Here is a 20,484-nt window from a genome sequence, read left to right on the forward strand (position 1 = left end):
ATCTTTAAGGGTTCTAAACAAATGTCTGTCCTCCTCCAGAAAATCCTATGTACGCAAACACGCGTTGCAACTTCTTATCTTGTGCGTGTCTTTTGTTTTGACAGCGAATGCGCACCTGCGGACCACTTATGTGCAGCCCTGGTTATTTAGCTCGTCATTGCAGCCACAGAAATTATTTTGTCCATGAAACCATAAAGCTGCACTTTCTTTTTGCCTTATAGTCTGATTTGTCATAACTTTTCCGTTTTGTGGTAAGCTTTTCTTTGGCTGTCACTTCTTCACCCTGACCTGTCTTATTTGGCTCAGCAGAACTAAAATATAAATCCTGCTGCTTTTACACACGCACTCACATAACGCTCAGCGATTCTCTGCGCGATCAACCTCTCACATGTTTAAGCTGCGGGAGATTTCACTTGTCATGTTTGCATAGTAAGCTAACGATTGATAAGACGATGTCAGAGGAATTGGTGCGCAAATTATCATCACTCACCAATCAGTGCTGTCGCTCTCTATACACAGTTGCATAACACATAATTGCAAAGTGAAAGCAAAAAAACAAGCGCAAATTCAAACGCGATTTCAATATGTCACATATTGACAGTGGCTCACCGATGCCAATGACATAATTACCCAGCTACATTTCCGAAAGAATGCAAAAGCATAGACATATATTTTTCCTTCCTACGATAGCCCGACGGGCAGGGCAGAGATAGATTTTGGTAGCCTGGAAAAATCGCTAGCCCCAGGACGTCGGGCTAGCCATCTCTTCACTCTCATCAAGTGAAGAGATGGCTGTATCCACTACCACATTAAAAAATGTGGTTTCCATTTTTTTAAGTGCATCTTGTATGGGCTCATCTGGAGACTCATAACCGAAGTGCCTTTTGGTGGTTCTCAATCGCTTTTGTTGAAAATTCTGCTGAAAAGAGGTGAAAAAGCTGAAATTTGTGTTGAAAAGAGTTTAAAAAAATTTAACTGTTAACTGAAAGAAATGTGGGCCATAAGTGGGATTTGGACCCAGGCCTCCCAGTCTCAAAGCCGCTTTTCATCTCACTGAGCCAAAGTCATTCTCACAAAGAAGAGGTGGAGAGACTGACCATTTTGCTGAAATGAGCAGAAACAGCTCAGAATTGTGCTGATAGGAGGTGAAAAGGCTGAAAACTTTGCAGAAAAGAGATGAATCAGTGTTGAAAAGAGTTAAAAAAGTTTAACTGTTAACTGAAAGAAATGTTGCCATAAGTGGGATTCATCTCACTGAGCCAAAGTCATTCTCACAAAGAAGAGGTGGAGTGACTGACAATTTTGCTGAAATGAGCAGAAACAGCTGAGAATTGTGCTGATAGGAGGTGAAAAGGCTGAAAACTTTGCAGAAAAGAGATGAATCAGTAGAATTTCTGCTGAAAAGAGTTCAATCAGCAGAATTTCTGCTGAAAAGAGGTTTTTGCTGAAAACAGCTGAAAAAGCTAGTATTTGTGCTGAAAAGTGGTGAAAAAACTTAAAATTCTAATGAAAAGGGGTGAAAAAGCTGAAATTTGTGTTGAAGAGAGTTAAAAAAGTTTAACTGTTAACTGAAAGAAATGTTGCCATAAGCGGGATTTGAACCCGGGCCTCCCAGTCTGAGAACGGATGCTCAACTCACTGAGCTAAAACACAGGTCAACCCGGCAAGGAAAATCAGTGATGCCACTGATGATATGGCAGAAATGGGCAAAAAATATTGCAAAAAAAATTCAGGCATCCACACAATAAATAAATAAAAGTAGTGTAAAATCTATGGACAGTAAATTGTCTATGGACAAGTTTCCTACTTGCACTCCCTCTTTGAGAAACTTATGATTAAATGCAGGCGTTTTACTTGCACATATTTTTACCTCTCTTTGTTTTGTTTGGTTTTGTTGTTTGGTTTTTATTTCTGTTAATGAAGGGTGGAGATCTGTGCATGTACCAGTTGGTTGAGCTTTTTTTCTGCTGTTTCCAACCTTGCTCAGTGGTTCCGCCTCCTGTCTTTATCTAATGCTTTATTGTCCACTGTGATACCAGTTAACTCAAAAGAAAAACACTGCACCTTTCATAGATTTTGTTAGAAGTTGTTCAAGCTTTCCAAGAACAGTTTTTCTTCACTCGCTAATAATTTTTTTTAAATTATTGTGGCTCCATAAACAGCTGGAAGAAGAGGTAGGAAATTTGCTTTTTCTATACTTTTGTCATACCATAAGAATAAAAACCCAATATCTTTGTAATTAAATAAATAAGTTATGTTAATTTTAATTTTTCCGATACTCTCTGATTCTGGCGCTGTGGTATTCATTAGTTCGTTTCATTATGAAAATTGTTCTTTAGCACAAAAGGGAAAGGAGCCCATACATTTATATTTATATACTTTATTAGGTACACCTGTTTGACAGCTATTTAACCTATCTGTTCAGTCATTTAGGGACGTAAACATGGTGAAAACAAGCTTCAGAAGATGGTGATTGACTAACACTACACATAAAAAGTTGTATCACTGAGGCAAGCAAGAGAGAGTGGCTCTCCCCTGAGGTTTCACCTTAAAACTAAATTCCTGGATCTTTATTTCATATGAATTGTCTTTCTCCAATAAATATGCAGCCACAATAATAAAAGTAGTTTTTTAAACCTTAATATCATGGTGTGCCTTAAAAAAAGTAAAACTGCAAATAGTTTTTGTTTTGTTGATGTAAATTATGTTGATCATTATTGTTTCCCTCATCTGTGGAGACTCGGGAGAGTATTTTTTAAAAGATGTTAGAGGATTAAAGCCTATAAAGAAGAAAAGACACACCTCTTTAGCAAATACAATGTTATTTGCAGTCACTGAAGCATGGAGGTATGTGGTGTGTAATGTTCTGTTCAAAACTAGCTTATAGGTGTGTTGTGTCAAGCTTATTTCCTTTTTCTTTTTTTTGCCTGTCCCGTTTGGTTTTTTTGCCATCAGAATTCTTGTCTAAAGGCGAAGAAAGATGCCCAACGGATTTACTTTACCAAATGGACCATCCCAGCCTTGCCGTAATGATCTATTTGATTCACCTTTTATTGTTTATTTTATTTTTTGTTTTCACTTGTTAGATACGGGACAGACTTGAATGAGGAAAAGAGGGAAAGAAAGAGGGAAAAACAGCAGAGAAGAGGGACGGGGATGAAGGGAAAAAAACAAAAACCAACAAAATAAGCAGACAAAAAAAATACATATATCAATCACCTGGATCACCTGTTGAGAAAGAAAAAAGTAAATACTAAATAGTAAACATTATTGTGCAGCATGCAAGATCGACAGTGCACAGTGTGCTTTGAGGTAGGAGCCAAAAAGGGTGTAGTTTGTGTGTGTGAGCACCCGTGAGTATACCTGTGAGCATGAACGCGCTTGTTTTTAAAAGGTTCCTTCATGTAATGATCTGCTAGAGGGTGTGGGGGAGCCACAGCCCCGTCCACCAGGGCATGAAGCAGGTATGGAGGACATCAAAACTCCAGACATCCAGAGACCAAGGAAGACCAACAGAGGGGCAGCCGCGCCACTGTCCCAGAAAGAGCTGAGGAGAGCCCCAGATGAGAGCTCACTCAGCAGCCGCGGAGCAGAAGCCAGAGGGAGTTGCAGTGACACGCCCGTGAGCTCTGCTGGCAGCCAGCTGTGCCAGAGTGACCCCACCCTCATGCTCTCATATGCAATTACTCAACACTCACCCAATGTGGAGACAGACATAGAGAGACACTATGTCTGGGAAGGTTCTCAGTCATCCAGGTCATCGTAGTCAAAGGAGCTTGCAAAGAAAAGCGTCTGGACTTCTTTAAGTTGCTTGAAGATGTTTCACCTCTCATCCGAGAAGCTTCTTCAGTTCTAAGGTCAAATGGTGGAGAGTCCCAGATATAAACCTAGTGGGAGTGACCCCCCACAGAGGGACAAAAGGACCCCTGATGATCCTCTAATCGCCTGAGTCAAGGTGTGAAACTGGGTGTGTGTCCCAATCAGCCAGAGTTTCAGGTGTGTTCATTGTGAAACCTGGCCCCACCTTATCATGCGAATTCCTGAGGTCAGATGGCCCAGGATGTGAGTGGGCGTTAAGGTGTCTGGGAAGGGATCTCAAAACTGGATTATAGATGGCAGAGAGTTGGTGTCGTAAACCCCCGCCTCTGTTCAAAGATGGTCGCTCACAGTGGACATAGATGCTTCTTTCACTCCTCTTTCAAACCATCTGTCCTCTCTGTCCAAAATGTGAACATTGGCACCCTCGAAAGAGTGTCCTTTATCTCTGTGAAGGTTCTCAGTCCTTTGACCTTTAGATGCAGATGGACTGCTGAGTCTTGTCCTGTGGAGGTGGCTCTTCTGTGTTGTGCCATGTACTTGTGAAGTGGCTGTTTGGTCTCTCCAATGTAGAGGTCTGAGCATTCCTCGCTGCACTGTACAGCATACACCACATTGTTAAGTCTGTGTTTTGGCGTTTTGTCTTTCGGGTGAACCAGTTTTTGTCTTAGCGTGTTGCTGGGTCTGAAATGCACCGGGATGTCATGCTTGGAGAAAACTCTCCTGAGTTTCTCTGATACACCGGCTACATAGGGGATGACAATGTTGCGTCTGTCCTTCTTATCCTCCCTCGCTGGTGTCTGGTCTTCTTTTCTGTGCCTCTTTGCTGACTTTAAGAACGCCCATTTAGGATAGCCGCACATTTTGAGTGCTTCCTTTACATGTGTGTGTTCCTTCTTTTTTCCTTCAGGCTTAGAGGGAACATGTTCTGCCCGGTGGTGTAGGGTCCTGATTACTCCAAGTTTGTGTTCCAGAGGGTGATGGGAGTCAAAGAGGAGGTACTGGTCCGTGTGTGTGGGCTTCCGGTAAACTTCGATGTTGAGGTTGCCGTTCTCTTCAATGTGCACGGCGCAGTCCAGGAAAGGCAAACAGTTGTCTTTTGTGTCTTCCCTGGTGAACTTGATGTTTTTATCCACAGCGTAAATGTGCGCAGTGAAGGATTCCACTTCTTGTGTCTTGATTTTGACCCAGGTGTCGTCTACATATCTGTACCAGTGGCTGGGTACTCTTCCTTTGAAAGAGCCAAGAGCCTTCCTTTTCACTTCCTCCATGTAAAGGTTGGCTACAATAGGTGACATGGGGGAGCCCATGGCACAGCCATGTTTTTGTCTGTAAAAGCCTTCGTTGTACTTGAAATATGTAGTGGTGAGGCAGAGGTCTAACAGTGTGCAAATCTGATGGGGTGTGAAGTTGGTCCTGTCCTCCAAGGAGCTGTCTTCTTGTAGTCGTTTTCTGACAGTCTCCACTGCCTCCGTGGTGGGTATGCAAGTGAAGAGAGAGACTACATCAAAGGACACCATGGTTTCATCTGGATCCAGGGTAAGTTTCTGGACCTTGTCGGTGAAGTCGGTGGAGTTCTTGATGTGGTGTGGGGTGTTCCCCACGAGAGGAGCAAGGATGGTAGCAAGGTGTTTAGCAATGTTATAAGTTGCTGAGTTTATGCTACTGACTATGGGTCTGAGTGGGACAGCTTCCTTGTGGATTTTAGGAAGTTCGTAAATGCAGGGTATGGCATCCCCTGGGTAAAGGCGGTGATATGTAAGGCGGTCAATGATTTTGTCCTTTTCAAAGTCTTGAAGGCAAGCTATAACTTTCTTTTTGTAGCTGCTTGTGGGGTCTCGCTTTAAGGCTTCGTAGGTATTGTTGTCACTGAGGAGAGTAGTGATCTTTGTGTGGTAATCTGTAGTGTTTAGGACCACGGTGCATCTTCCCTTATCAGCTGGTAAAACAGTGATGTTGTGGTCTTTGCTCAGGGAAGCGACGGCCTTCTTTTCTTGTATTGTGAGGTTGGATGGAGGGACTTTGGCATTGGAGAGGGTGGCTGAGACTTTCATCCTGATTTGCTCTGCTTCTGTCTGTGATAATTTATTAATCCGTATGGCAGATTCTGTGGCTGTGATGAGGTCCACTATGGGCAACTGTTGTGGAGAAATGGCAAAATTGAGTCCTTTGGCTAATACTCTCTTTTCAGGTTCAGTGAGATTCCGGGCTGAAAAGTTCTTTACCCATTGCTCCTGACTGTCTTCAGGTGTGTTTTCTTCTGTGGGTTGTGTAGGATCAGGATGAGGAGTGTGTGTTTTTGAAAGCAAGGTGTGAAATTTCCTGCATTGTCTTTCTTTTCCTTTATAGTGTGGTGCCCGCTGAGCCTTGACCATTTGAGCCTTGACTCCTCACCATTTGACTTTAGAACTGAAAAAGCTTCTCGGATGAGAGGTGAAACATCTTCAAGCAACTTAAAGAAGTCCAGGCGCTTTTGTTTGTAAGCTCCATAGAGAGACACTGTACACACAATCACACTCCCCAAGCGTACTCTAAGCCCCGGGTCTAGGTACCCTTGCCCCTGGAGGGGGAAACTGCACCCAGGCCGAGGTGGTGTTACCCTTTTCCCTTAGGTGGGGAGAAACAGACTCCGCAGCAGCAGGGAGGGCCCACATTCCAAACCCCAGTCGGACGGCAAACTCCTCCTCCTAGCCCCCCCGCTCCAGCAGGCCGCAGAGAACGGGGGGTGTGAGAAGACTCCAAACCTCCCTCCGCCCGCTCATATGTAGTGTTGATGCATGTGTGTTCTAAGGTGCATTTAAAATCCAGGAGGGCATGGAGCTACCTGCCAGAGAGCAGCAGGTAAGCGCATAGCTCTCCCTGATAGAGGTGGGCAATGACGCCAGGGGTGAGATTGTACGCCCTGATGGTCTTTTGTATTCCGTGTATCGTGCCCACCCCCAAGGTCCTATATGTATGTGTTATGAGAGTGTGAGTAATGTGAATGTCTAAGTTGTGAGATAAAATTGAGGCACAGGCAGCCAGAAGGGGACAGAGGGGGGATGCCTCCCCTGCACCCTGGTGACACACCTTTACCCCAGGGCCCTGCATGTGTGGGTGATTGTGGTGGAGCGGGAAGAGGGAGGCAGCTGGAGATGAGGAGGGAAGGAAGGGAGGGGCAAGTGACCCCTCCCTGGGGCCAGCTCCCCCACTGACCCAAGTAGGCACCCCCATACTCTGCAACCTGCCAGGGAAAGGGGGCCCAGGCCCATCTGGACTGAGGCCCATCATAGCAGCGCCGCCCAGCCCCACAGAGCCCGGGACCCCACCACCACCACCAGTTGAAGAGCCCCCAGGTGGCTCGATGCACTGGCGGGCCCCCATACACCCACCCGCCCATAACGCCGGCAACACATCAACCAGGACCCAGGCCCCCGAGGCCCAGCCAGGGCCCCAGCCCAGAGATGGAGCACCCCCAGAGCCTCACGCCCGTCCCGGACCCACCTAGGGGCAGCCAGGCTACCAGGTCATTAACCCACGTCCGTCAGCACAGACCCTCCCCTAGCCCCGCTGCACGCAGCCACGAGGAAACCGTCACCTAAGAGCCAACAGAGCCCTTAATAGGCCATGACCACTACCCCAGGTTGAGCCCTCCAAGGAAAATGCTCCTGGGAACCCCCCGACGCCCTAAGCCTTTCCCTACCCCCACAACAATCACAACAGCGAAGGTGTGACCAAACTATGACCCCCCACCCCCACTAGGTGATGGAGCTGATCAAAGGAGCTCAGAGCAATTGATCTGATGTGGTGGCAGAGGCTGTATCGAGACTAATGTAATCTAATAGATAATTTCTATATTGGTTAGAATTAAGATTATTTTTATTTTTCCAGTTCATGAGGACTGTTTTCTTGGCTATGCATAGGGCAGTGAAAACCATATGGGCGATATTCTTTTCTGAAGTGACATCATCTAAGCTGCCCAACAAACACACTAAGGGGGAAGTTGGAATGTTACATTTCAGACACTTTGATAAGTCTTCACATATCTCGCGCCAAAACCTCTGAACTGTTGGACAGAACCAAAGAGCGTGGTTAGAGCGGTTAATTGGTTTGGCAGTGTGAGCAGTTGTTGGTAGACGTATAACCCATCTTGAACATCCGATGACCTGTATAGTGCACTCTATGTAGTATTTTGTATTGAATTAATTGAAGACTGGGATTTCTAATTAGATGAAAGGTCTATAAGCAAATCTGAGACCAGAAGTTTTGGTCTAAGTTAACTGATAAATCCGTTTCCCATTTTGCAATAGGAAGTGAGAGGACGTGCAAACGTTACCGCTGCTGCTGGGTTGAGATTCACGAGTCCGGAGCGGAGTTAAAAACACAACATTCATTTAAGGTTATCGCGTGTTTTGTGAGCAAATGCTTTTGCATATTCGTAGTGTTTCCTTCCTTAAATGAAATATCTACTTTGCAAGTATTGCAAGTTACCCTGTTGTCATCCGTTCTCATAAAGTATAACCAAACTTTTGAGCGCCATGTTTCCTGCCTGGTAAATGACGCTCCGCAACGTGGGGACGTCATTCAGGGCGACTGGAATCGATAAGGGAATCGTTTGCAAAAATGGCAAACAATTCCAAGGAATTGAAAGAGTGGGAACCGGTTCTCAACAAGAACCGGTTTTCGATACCCATCCCTATTTATCAGGGCTTCTTGTCTAGCTTGTCTAGCTTATTTCTAATCCTTGGGCAAGATTGCTCCCGGATGCATTCATCGGAGTGTGAATGTGTGTGTGAATGCTAGTTAGAAAGCACTAAAAATGTGCTTGTGTGAATGGGTGAATGTGTAAAGCGCTTTGAGTGCTCAGAAGAGTAGAAAAGGGCTATATAAGAACCAGTTCATCCATCCACATACCTAAACTACAGTGAGACACCTGTGCCAAGGTGATTCATGGAAAATAAATAATAGATTGATGACATGTGTCATACACTGACGTGAATACATATGCTAACAAAAAAAGTTTTTAAGCACTACTGTTTGCTGTTTGTAGGGAAGCAAACTATTCTAAGTAGTTCCCAGGAAGCGATGATAGACGATAGCCATGTCTTTAAGATTTTATGAATTTGCTCTTATGGCTGCACTTGTGCTCAGGCTTAAAAGGGAGAATGGCGTTGCTGCAGAGTAAAGTCTAAGTCACTTACACTTAAGTACACCAAGTGAATAAACTTTTTTATTAATCTGCAAAGACTTGTAATTTATTAGGATTAATTTAGGAATGATTTTAGGAATGTATTGTCTTTGTAAATTTGCTCCCCCTCCAAGCTGATCAAGTTTATCACTATGGTTTTGTGATAAACTTGGTTTTGATAATAAGGACTGCAGAGTGCAAGCAGTGGCCTGCAGTGTTGGGTAAGTTACTTTAAATTAGTGACTTAGTTACATTACTAGTTACTTCTATCAAAAGTAACTCAGTTACTTCAAGTTACTTTCAGAGTAACTAGTTACTAGGGAGAGTAACTTTGGTTTTACTCAGAATTCTCTTGTTAATGTGTTGCTTCCGTAACTGGATACCCAGCAAGATTGCCTTCTAGCTTGCTTACTTGCCACAAGTGCACTGTGCCACCTACCAATAGAAAGGAAAAAATAATGTGCATATTTCCACGAGAGAAATCCCACGCCTGGACCGTCATTGACTGCTGCCATGATTCTAGCCTACGTCACAGCGTCATGTGCGCTTTTTACATCCAACACAAAAACTGCAGTCGTGGTGCTTTCGATTGTACTCAGAACTCAGAAATTCTGTCTTCTGAATAGGAAGATGTAGGTAACACCACACTGCAGATGAGCTGCATACAGGGCTGGACTGGGACAAAAAAATCGTCCCGGGCATTTTGACTAGAGACCGGCCCACCATTATAGGAAAAATCATAAAGCCTATGAATGAAAATAAACACTGTTGTGACAGTGATGTTCACTGTTTTGATGGTATATATGCATCAATCTATCAATCGTTTGTTGTAAGATTCAGATAATTATTTTTTTAAAAGTGAGACATTTTAAATGAGAATAAGAAAGTATTTCCTTGTGTCCCTCTTTCCCTTTTAATGCCCTACATTGACCCCTGGCAGCACTTTGCTAGACCCGCCCCTGCACAGTTACCAGCTGTCAGCTACTTAGAAAAGGATCCTGGTGTTATTTGTCTCTCAGAAACAGTTCATAACTTCCCTTCAACTCATTCATGTTAACTAAAAGGTAAACCTGTTTCTCCATCACAGCTCTGATGATTCAGTAAGGACATCTCCTGGTTTCATCTTCATGTTTCCCTCTCACCAGATAACCAAACCGATATCATGACCAGCAGCTTTACAGCTGTGGCTCCAGCCAACATCAGCTGATACTAGAAATTAATATTAAATAAATTCTAACAACAGCTGATCAAGCTTAAACGTGCTGCTGTTGTTTAGCAGGACATCCACTGGTTTCCTCTTTCTGGCGCAAAGTGGGTGATAAATAAACAAGAGAGAAAAGCCGATCAGCTGATCATTGATCAGTTTCATGATTGAAGTAGAAACAGGAGAGGGAGGGGGAGAGGATGAGAGTAGAAGAGGCAGCTGTGCAATGTAAACACAGAATAAATCCATCTTTGTGTCTTTTTCATTGTAGCTGAAGTCCGGGACAAACTGTATTCCTTTTCACCTCAATACGAAACGCATGATATTTTCTCTGAATACGAGACGATTCCGTTTTTTACAGGACGGTTGGCAACTCTAATAATTAACCTTATGAACAAAATAAAGTTCAACATCAGTAACATAGCACCACCCAGCTGTATAGAAACTCCATCATGCTAGCTAGTACCCAGCACGAAAAAGTCAGCATAACGAAAATAAACTCCACCTAAACTTGGTTCATATCTGACTCAGATGGACTGCAAGTCATAACTTCTTAACTGAAGTTCAGTTCACCTGACACTCTCGGACTAGCAGCCGCTTCGGGTCTCTCCTCTTGCCTCCCTTTTCCTTCATCCACCTGCTGGCCTCCACCACTTGCTAATGTTATTGAATCTGTGGAAGCTCCGTGATAGCCACCACACAAAGTAACGAATAACGAGCCTATCTAAACCCCAGTAACGAGTAACGCGTTCCTGGTTTTGGCATAATAACTAGTTACCGTGCTTGTTACCACAATAATAACGTAGTTACTGTAACGCGTTACTTAATAATGCGTTAGTCCCAACACTGGTGGCCTGTTGATTGAATTTTGTGTTAGATTATGATATATTGTTTAACAATTATTCTCTTTTAAGCAATGTGTGTCCCAATATAAAGATGTGAAAGCAGTATTATGTTTACATCATAGTTAAATAATAATAATAAAAAAATATTAATATTTTTCCAAAATAATTGTGATTATCATTTTGATCCTACTTGTGCAGACCTAGTTTGCAATGTTAAAAACAAAATTATTTTAGTTCAAATTAATTTATTTTCAAACAGGCAAAGCAAAGATGAATCCAGTGCCTTAAAATTGCAGTTTGTCTGAACACAGGCAGATGGCGCTAATTGTGATCTACTGCCTGGACTAATGGACTAATCTTTTCCAATCCCATGAGCCCCTTTGCAGCCAAAAGGACTTAAAGTATTGAAGATACAGGCGATAAACTGTCAAAATGTGATTTCCAGTGTTTCTGTATTGTTTGTTTTTTTCATGTGTAATATCTCTGCTTATATTGGTAAACAGATTGTAGTCAAAGGGTTTACAAAGGGCTTATATATAAAATTAAAAAAATAATTTCTGTTGCAATCCTTATTATTCCATGATATTGTATCTAAATTTTATTCAATTCAGTCTTTTCTGGCCACTATCGTTATTAAGGCTGGGTATTGTCACTGAGTTCTAGAATCAATTCGATCCACGATTCGATTCGATTTGAATCGGGGACATTTTGCCTCAGTCAGAAATATTATAATTCAGATCATTTATGAGTACATTTCCATATTTTTATATCTATAAAAAGAAAGCTGACACTTGCGAGACTTTATCAAAGGTGTGAGCATCACAGCAGATGCTTTTGTGTCAAAGTAGCTGAGGATAAAACAGAAAAACATGAAGGTAATTTTCCTTTCCTGGGATTTTATAAAAATATTCTGCAGTAGATCAAAAATGAAAGAAAACCATAAATCAAAATATGAACATTACCTGATGCTGCTGAAGTGAAGCAGAGCAAAGTTACAGAGGTTTTATTAGAGACACAGCCATGCTTTTTGCAATTTTGCATAATTTTAAAAAGTTTAAATTTGTTCAGTAGCTTATTAAACAGCGGAAATGAGGCTTTCTTTTCGAAAGTACTTAAAAGGAAAAAAAACAGTGGCCGACAGCGCTGTAAACAACGGTAGACTTGTGCGCAAGTGAATAATGAAGAAAACAGATTTTTAGATTGGGAAACTGTTCTTGAAGTACACTGGGGGAGAGAGAGAGAGAGCTGTGCATGAAGTGTGATTTTATCATGGTGGAAGTAAAACAGGAAAAGTAAGAGGGAATTCATGACGATGTTTATCAAATGTGAAGCGTAGTTTGCTGCTTCATTTGCTGCTGTTTCATTGAATTTTGGTTGGAGAGAGATAAAACCTGCAGCTCAGAATCTAGCGCAAAAAATACACAAACACAAAGCGCAGACCTGCTGAAACATCAGAATCAGCGAGCTGTCGGCTTTCAGCCCCGACGACATGCTCGTGCCGTCGGGTGAGAAAGGCGACATCTCACTGATTCTGATGTGTCGGCGGGTCCGCGCTTTGTGTTTTTGTGCAGAATCCGCGTACCTGCTCTCATTTACTGTTTTAGCTGTTTGGTGGTTGTTGACATTTTGTGAGGTTTAACCTGAGATTCTGGCTTTTCAGGCAAATTAAATTTATATTAAAAAATCGGTTCAGGATTTTAATGAATCAATATCACGTTATCCATGCTAGAATCGATTTTAATCGATAAATCGATAATCAAAACCCACCCCTGATCATTATGCTGCTGCTATATTATTCTTATTTCAATTTCTGCTGCCTTCTTGGCCAGCTCACTCTTCAAAAACAAAAAACTAAAAAACAATTCTAATGTAAATGAGACTGTTCAACCAAATAAATAAAGGACATCTAAATGTCAACAAGTCATTTACAACAGCTTAAATTTTTTTGGCAAATACTGAAAATTCCTTTTTGGCAATTACACCGAAAGCTTCAACTGAGAGATGGAGGATGGACTTTTTTACAGACGCAAAGGAAACATTTTTTAAAAGAAAGCCATTTTTCATGTTAATTTTATACATGTTCGGTCATATCTAAGATGTGAGTCAAGACATAACAGATTTTATATGACTGATATGTCCATTTGTGAAGTTTAACTATTTAGATGTTAAAGATTTTGCCTTTGCTAATTAACCAACTGTAATGTGTATTTCTGTGTATTAACAGATGTATATCTATACAAACGCAAAGCTTTTTGCATTTGCTGTTGTTGGTGTGCTGTTCATCATGTTTGCATTCTATATGGGGAATTCGTGTAAATGGGCAAATGAGCTACCCAACAACAATCTTCCAACATCAAAACAAAGGTAAATTATTCCTGTATCGTGTGTCTGTGTGTGTGGACAAACTGTCCTCTTCAAACTTGTATGTTATACATTTTTCTTTTCATGGCAGATAGACTGAAGCAACTGAGTGAGAAGGATACAGTGATGTAGCTAAAACAGTGCTGAAAGTGACCCGTGCACAATATTTGTAAGACCCTTTGAAAAGAATGGTAAATGGCCTGTATTTATATAGCGCTTTACTAGTCCCTAAGGACCCCAAAGCGCTTCACATATCCAGTCATCCACACACACATTCACACACTGGTGATGGCAAGCTACATTGTAGCCACAGCCACCCTGGGGCGCACTGACAGAGGCGAGGCTGCCGGACACTGGCACCACCGGGCCCTCTGACCACCACCAGTAGGCAACGGGTCAAGTGTCTTGCCCAAGGACACAACGACGAGACTGTCCAAGCCGGGGCTTGAACCGACAACCTTCCGATTACAAGGCGAACTCCTAACTCTTGAGCCACGATCGCCCCAAGAAGCTGAAAGTCTGCACGTCAATTATGTATTGATTATTTGATAGTGTCTTTGTCACAATCATTATAGAGGGCACTGCATATATGTTCAGAAATTTTCTGGGAGATTTAAGAATGATCACTAATTCATTTTATTCAACACTGCATATTTACTGTTTCCGGTCAACAATGACCAATCACTAGAAATTAATAGTGGAGACAACAATTAGTGTAAATAACTGAGTTCAGGTACATCCTCTTTTGTCAGATGGCCATAAACACACACACACACGCACACACTGGGTTCCCTAGCAACTACACTGGAAATGTTTGCACAATAGAGCCTCACTTCCATGCCAACAACTCCTCTGTTGGCAGCATCATTGTATCATTGAACTTTTCTCGTAGATTTGGTGTAAAATGCTTTTTTGAGGCCTTGCTCAGAGGTCAGTGGGTGTCAGCACCATGACAAGGTGATATATAACCTAAGTGAGGCTCTTTACTACTTATTTGATCACTACACTGGTGAGGACGAGAGATGCCAGGAAACTGACGGTGGGGATGCATTAGAGGAGAAATTGTCTGCATCAGAATATAATCCATGCAATCTAGACCAAGAAATGACTGATGAGGAGGAATCTAATGATGACTAGGATGGCCATGCTGAGGCTGCCATAAGGATCACATCATATAAGGACATACTTTCTTTTATACTTGACTGTAGTAGTTCATTTAAATGTTGATGTTGAATTGTGACTCTTCAGGACTTCCATATTACAGGGACCCTTCAGGATCTCTAAATTATAAGTCATCTTTGCCCACACAACATCGCTTACCTGGTCCATGCACCTGTCCTGATGGCTTTACAGTTCTCAAAGACCAAATCCCAAAAGACCAGTATGAGGAATTAATGCAGCGACGAGCTAAAGAGTTCCAGCAATACAAAGCCAGGTAGAAGATGGATGTATGGGTGCGAGCTTTCCGTGAACTGTTAGACTTACAGTGCAGTAATAAATGAATTAAAATGTGTGTGTGTGTGTGTGTGTGTGTGTGTGTGTGTGTGTGTGTGTGTGTGTGTGTGTGTGTTTGTGTGTGTGTGTGTGTGTCATACTGAGCATTCAAAATTATTTTGTTTAATTTTTTCCAAATCCATCTCCTCAACAGGACTAATTCAATACTATCCAAGCTACTTTTTGCTTTGCCTAACTCTCCTCTGCAGTATCCTATCCAGGGCGTTATAGTACGACCCTTGACTGCAACTGCGATACCAGGTATGTTAAGCTCAACATATGCTTCGGTCACCAATGTTTTAGTTTTTATGTTCCTATAAAAATATAAATACAAATAGAATAGGAAGGCAACAAGGCCATGGTTCACAATTGTTTATGAACATAAGGTTAACATGAAAGTGATCATAGTAGTTTTTATAAAAGTAAGCTGTCAGTAGTCAGATCAAAAACAGCACTGAACAAATACATCTGCAAAGAAGTAGTTATTTGGTGATTCAGAGTCAATTGACTAGGTAAACTTAAGTCATTTAAAAAACAGCTAGAAAAAGCTACATTTCCTGTGAAAATGGCAGGTGAATGCCATGTAGTGGAAATGGTCTTTGAAAAACTGCTGAAGAAGCAGGACTATCTGCTGAAAAGAGGTAAAAAAGCTGAAAGGCCACAGATAGTCAAACCTACGCCCCCCGTTGTCAGGGTGCCTGCTCATCTCAGTGAGCTACAACGGTGCTCATGCCAGCAAGCCAAACCGGTGTGCAGAAGAAACTGCACTGTCTGCTGAAAAAATGTTACCACGAGAAAGACTGGAATTCACGCCTCCCGCTCTCAGAACGCCTGCTTATCTCAGTTAGCTAAAACACAGCTCACCCCAGCGAGCTAAACCAGCAACCACACTTGTAGTGTGGTCCCAATCATGTTAATGGGACAAAAAATTGCACAAAAACCGTAATATTTTAAAACGTATAAAAAACTGAGTGAAAGATAGCTGAGGTTTCCTCAAGAACTCACCTTGCAACACTGGTGTAAAGTGAAAAGATGATGTGAATATGTGTATTTGAGTAGGACTAAGTGACACTGAAGGTAGTTTTTATTTCAGGTTTAGCTCTGCATGCTGAAGAAGGAACGAGCTATAAGGTTGGTCTGATATCACAGATTAGAAACAGGCAGATCTCACCCAGATCTGCCTGACTGAATGGTAGAGGTTGGCTGGTTTATAAAAGTTGGCTGCTGAATGTTTGTAAAGTTCAAAGATGTGTATGCTTATTTTATTTTATAAAAGGCAATGATGTTCAAAACAATTAAATTGTACTGAAAAGTTAAACATAATTAATTGTCTCTGATCACCTCTGAGACTGTCACTAATTTTGATGTACAAATCTGGGGATTTTTGTAAATATTACAAGCAATTATACTTCTTTCTTCTTTGACATGATTTTTTAATCAATGTACAGCAGCCATATTGGGTGACCTTGGGATTTTATAGAGCTTGCTACTGAAAATGCTTTGATTTTGAGAGCCAGTATCATATTCTGAATTTAAGTTCACATTTTCTCATTTTTATGCCAAGAGAATTATATACTATATACCAACTGTCAAAAAATGTATTATTGCATTCATGTGTGGCAAACAAGGCTTGGTATACAATCTGCATAGTCAGTATGGGATACAAATAATATCAGGCTGATCCTGCCACAATTTGTTGTCACCCAGAGTGGGCACTCCACCCATTTTTTAGCTGACGTGGCAGTTTTCAAAAAAACAGCAGGAATCACCTGATTTGTGATACGATATGTATCACATGAGCAACAGATACTTGTTATAGTTGTTAGTTCATTGGCCTTGAGACTAGACCAGAAGAAATAATGAAGGACATTATTGTACATTGACCAGAGAAATAGGCTAAATTTTGAACCTGGAACAGGGCATGGAGATATCATTTAGTACAGTTTTTTATGTATAAAATCAGTCTAGCAGTACATTGAAACAGCAATGACCAAAAGGACGACAAGCTTTTATAAATTTTCTTCCATGAGGTTCTAGTCTTACGTGTGTAGTCTTACCACTACAATAATAGCTGCCAATTATCAATTACAGCCCCTTTTGGTAGTTGATTTTGAAATTTCTCAAACAGCACAAGCTCACATGATAGATTTTAACTTTATTAGCCTTTGACATTTGTCTAAAAGCACCCTCTTGCAATCTCTACATAAGTTGGGGTGGCAGGTTTATTTCATATTCCTAAATTTTTACTTTTAAGATTCACGCACTGAAACCTATGCTTGCAGGACAGTGGATTTCACAATATAATTCAAACTGTCCTCAGTTGAAGAAGCTGTGCGTACTTGCGTTTCCCACTATTTTGCAATCTAACAAGACAGACCACACACCCTTTGGGCTGTGTAGTGCACCTGATATGCACTGAATGCTATAAAACTATAGGAACGCTGAAAAATATGTATTTGCATCAGGTTCTCAGTTTCCGTCTCACTTTAAAGCTTTCTTCTGGTTTAAAAAGACAGCTTGAGTGGTGGTGCAGTTTTGTGGAGGTGGTAGTAGTATTGGTATTGCTAAAATTACTCAGAGTGCTTTTTAGTTTATTCATGTGTTTCTATTCTAGGTTTTCTTAACTGTGTCAAATGGTGTCCTAACCACAGAAACTCCAACTGCAGAGGCCACTGTTCAAGGTGAGTTTCCAAGTCAAAGGTAAATTTATATATACACTGGTACCAAATTAACATTGGTTTGGGTTTTTTCTTTTGTTATTTTTAATTATTGAATATTATTAGCTTGCTTTTTCTCTCTTTGTTTCATTGTTTTTTGTTCCTGTGTCCCCAATAGAAGGATGAACACTGTACAGAAAATGCTAATATTTATATAATTATTTTGGATGAAAATTTGAGCAGCGGAAGACTAGTAAAAGCTAGGTGTAAGGTAAACTATATGCCAAGAGTGAACAAGACATTGATACACTGATCCATACCAGTACAGCGTCTACAGCAATTACATTGGAATATCATTCAAACTGGAGAAGTTTATTTGAATGGTAACAAAGAGAGGAAAGGTAGTCAGAACTAAGGGGATTGCACTTGTTGATCTGTGGGACCAGCACCCGAATACAGGAAGTTTGATCATATGAGTATTACTTCAGTGCAGAGCTTGGAAGGAGCTAGTAGGTGAGGGGACTCCCCCAGTTCTAATTGCCTCTAATTTCTAAATACCCCAGTACCCCAGCTAAACTGAGAGGACTGAGTAGCCTTACAGGCCCAGTATGTACCGGTCACAGCTGTTGCAGCAGCGCCCCTCTTGTTCAGTGTTCTTGGAATATGACTGGGTTTAGTTTAGTGGCCTGGAGTGTAAGACTCAAGGTTCTGAGTTCAATTTCTCTAGCCACACCTGATGGCCAGGGCTTTTCCCGTGGAGGCTAGCAGGCCTCAGACCAAAGAAGCTACATGGGTCCAACTACCACCATGGTGGGAGTATACTTGAATCCTCCACCCTCCAACAAGTTTTCTTTCCAGACATTGAGATTTTCTCCAATGAATGAGAAGTTGCTTCTCTATGCCTTTGGGTTGGGGAAAAGGTCCTGACTATCATTTGTCTGTGTGCCAAATGACACTTCAGAGTGCTCAGCCTTCTTGGGGTCATTTGTTGGAGTGCTGGGAAGTGTGCCATCTGGGGATTCCATTGTTCTACTCCATAACTTCACATGGGCAATGATAGCGGGACCTGGAGAGGTGTCATAGGGAGGAATAGGCTGTTATATCTGAATGGAGTTCTGTTACTGGACTTCAGTGTTAACGACAACATAACACCACGATTGAGGGTATTCATAAGTGAATGTGGCACCAGAACACTATGTAGAAGGTTGATGGTCAGTTTTGTAATCGTATTATCAAATCTGCAGCCATAAGTCATGGACACTCATGTGCAGAGATGAGATGCGCCGCTAGTTGATCACCACCTGGTGATCAGTTGTGGCAGAAAATTCTGGACAGACCTGGTGAGGGTATGCTGCAGGCAGGGGCCATCTTCAATTCCCACTGTAATTTAATTTATTCCATTTTTTTTTCCATTCATTCGCTTCCGCTTATCCTTTTCAGGGTGAGAGAAAGAAGACAGGATAAAAGACATGCTGTGGAAGAGAGACAGAGATTAATAACAGATATGATTCAATGCAGAGAGGTCTGTTAACACATAGTGAGTGAGAAAGGTGACTGGAAAGGAAAAACTCAATGCATCATGGGAATCCCCCGGCAGCTTACACCTATTACAGCATAACTAAGGGAGGATTCAGGGTCACCTGGTCCAGCCCTAACTATATGCTTTAGCAAAAAGGAAAGTTTGAAGCCTAATCTTGAAAGTAGAGATAGTGTCTGTCTCCTGAATCCAAACTGGAAGCTGGTTCCACAGAAGAGGGGCCTGAAAACTGAAGGCTCTGCCTCCCATTCTACTTTTAAATACTCTAGGAACAACAAGTAGGCCTGCAGAGCGAGAGCGAAGTGCTCTAATAGGGTGATATGGTACTACAAGGTCATTAAGATAAGATGGGGCCTGATTATTTAAGACCTTGTATGTGAGGAGCAGGATTTTGAATTCAATTCTGGTTTTAACAGGAAGCCAATGAAGGGAAGCCAAAACAGGAGAAATATGCTCTCTTTTTCTAGTCCCTGTCAGGACTCTTGCTGCAGCATTTTGGATTAGCTGAAGGCTTTTCAGCGAGTTTTTTGGACATCCTGATAATAATGAATTGCAGTAGTAAAGCCTGGAAGTAATAGCTGTAGAAGACGCATGGCAGATCCTACCACATTGTCACACTTTCAAACACTTCTTTATTCTGTTGGCGTTTGTTTTACACTTGGCTGCAGCTTTTCACCTGCCAGCCACACATACACAATAACAACACTCAGGCCCCAGTTCACTCTTTTATGGAGAGAGGCGTGATGATCTCATGCAGCTCAGGTGTGTTTTCCTCCACCGCAGTGTGCCACGAACCACGCCCCATCACACCTCAACTGCACTCTGAGGGAGGCTGGGAACAGTGAATCTGAGTGGATCATGTGCTGCATTTCTAAAGTGGCAACAAGGGGCTGCGGCTTGTAGAGCCTGTGGGACTCCAGAGGCAACTGACAGGTTGCAGGCTAAGCAAAGTACAGTTGTGGGTCTTATGTGGCTGATTCAAAAATGTAGGGGTGGAGTTCATTGAGACCATGGAAGAAGAACTTTTTCTTTTTCTAAATGTATATAAATTATTTGCTAAAACCAGAACACAATATTGTGGTCTAATAGAATACAAGTTTGGTGTTTGGAAGAATTGTTTCCAGTGCCTTCACAAAACACTTTATTATGTTTAGAAAACAAATGGTAACACAACTCAAGTGCGGGACTCAGGCAAAACAACAAGGCAGAAGAAGTAGTTAAAGACTTAAAGATATTTACAAATAATTTAAACTGGGGTGAGTGACTAATTCGACTTAAACAAACACAAAACACATGAGTGATCTTTTACGTGGGCAAGAGTCTTGACTAAACACAAATATCAGATTAACTTGAGTGAGACACTGTGTCAAGAGATGTATTCTAAAACACTTCAGCTGAGAATC

General features: G+C 41.8%; 2 protein-coding genes across 5 annotated transcripts in view; one reads left to right on the forward strand and one right to left on the reverse strand.

Moving 5' to 3' along the window:
- Positions 1 to 20,484, reverse strand: part of LOC113021409 (G2/M phase-specific E3 ubiquitin-protein ligase-like) — a 258,658-nt gene that overhangs the window by 4,647 nt on the left and 233,527 nt on the right. For 2 of the 3 annotated variants that reach the window (XM_080300504.1, XM_080300503.1), the window contains exon 1: positions 3,364 to 3,895. The exons of the other annotated variant lie outside the window; for it this stretch is intronic. The gene's annotated coding sequence lies outside the window, so the exon portion shown is untranslated. Of the gene's footprint in view, positions 1 to 3,363; positions 3,896 to 20,484 lie in introns of those variants that run through there. 3 annotated transcript variants of the gene reach the window in all.
- The window catches only part of LOC113021406 (beta-1,4 N-acetylgalactosaminyltransferase 2-like), a 40,994-nt gene continuing 22,524 nt past the window's right edge, over positions 2,015 to 20,484 (forward strand). The window contains exons 1-6 of one of the 2 annotated variants that reach the window (XM_026166049.2): positions 2,015 to 2,174; positions 13,257 to 13,396; positions 14,658 to 14,828; positions 15,042 to 15,148; positions 15,981 to 16,018; positions 17,502 to 17,568. In XM_026166049.2, coding sequence (XP_026021834.1) covers positions 13,257 to 13,396; positions 14,658 to 14,828; positions 15,042 to 15,148; positions 15,981 to 16,018; positions 17,502 to 17,568 — 523 coding nt within the window. In that variant the 5' untranslated portion in view covers positions 2,015 to 2,174. Of the gene's footprint in view, positions 2,175 to 2,341; positions 3,027 to 13,256; positions 13,397 to 14,657; positions 14,829 to 15,041; positions 15,149 to 15,980; positions 16,019 to 17,501; positions 17,569 to 20,484 lie in introns of those variants that run through there. The other variant, XM_080300501.1, reaches the window with a different exon arrangement.

Source organism: Astatotilapia calliptera, chromosome 4 (genome assembly GCF_964374335.1).
Source record: "Astatotilapia calliptera chromosome 4, fAstCal68.1, whole genome shotgun sequence".
Lineage (NCBI taxonomy): Eukaryota > Metazoa > Chordata > Actinopteri > Cichliformes > Cichlidae > Astatotilapia > Astatotilapia calliptera.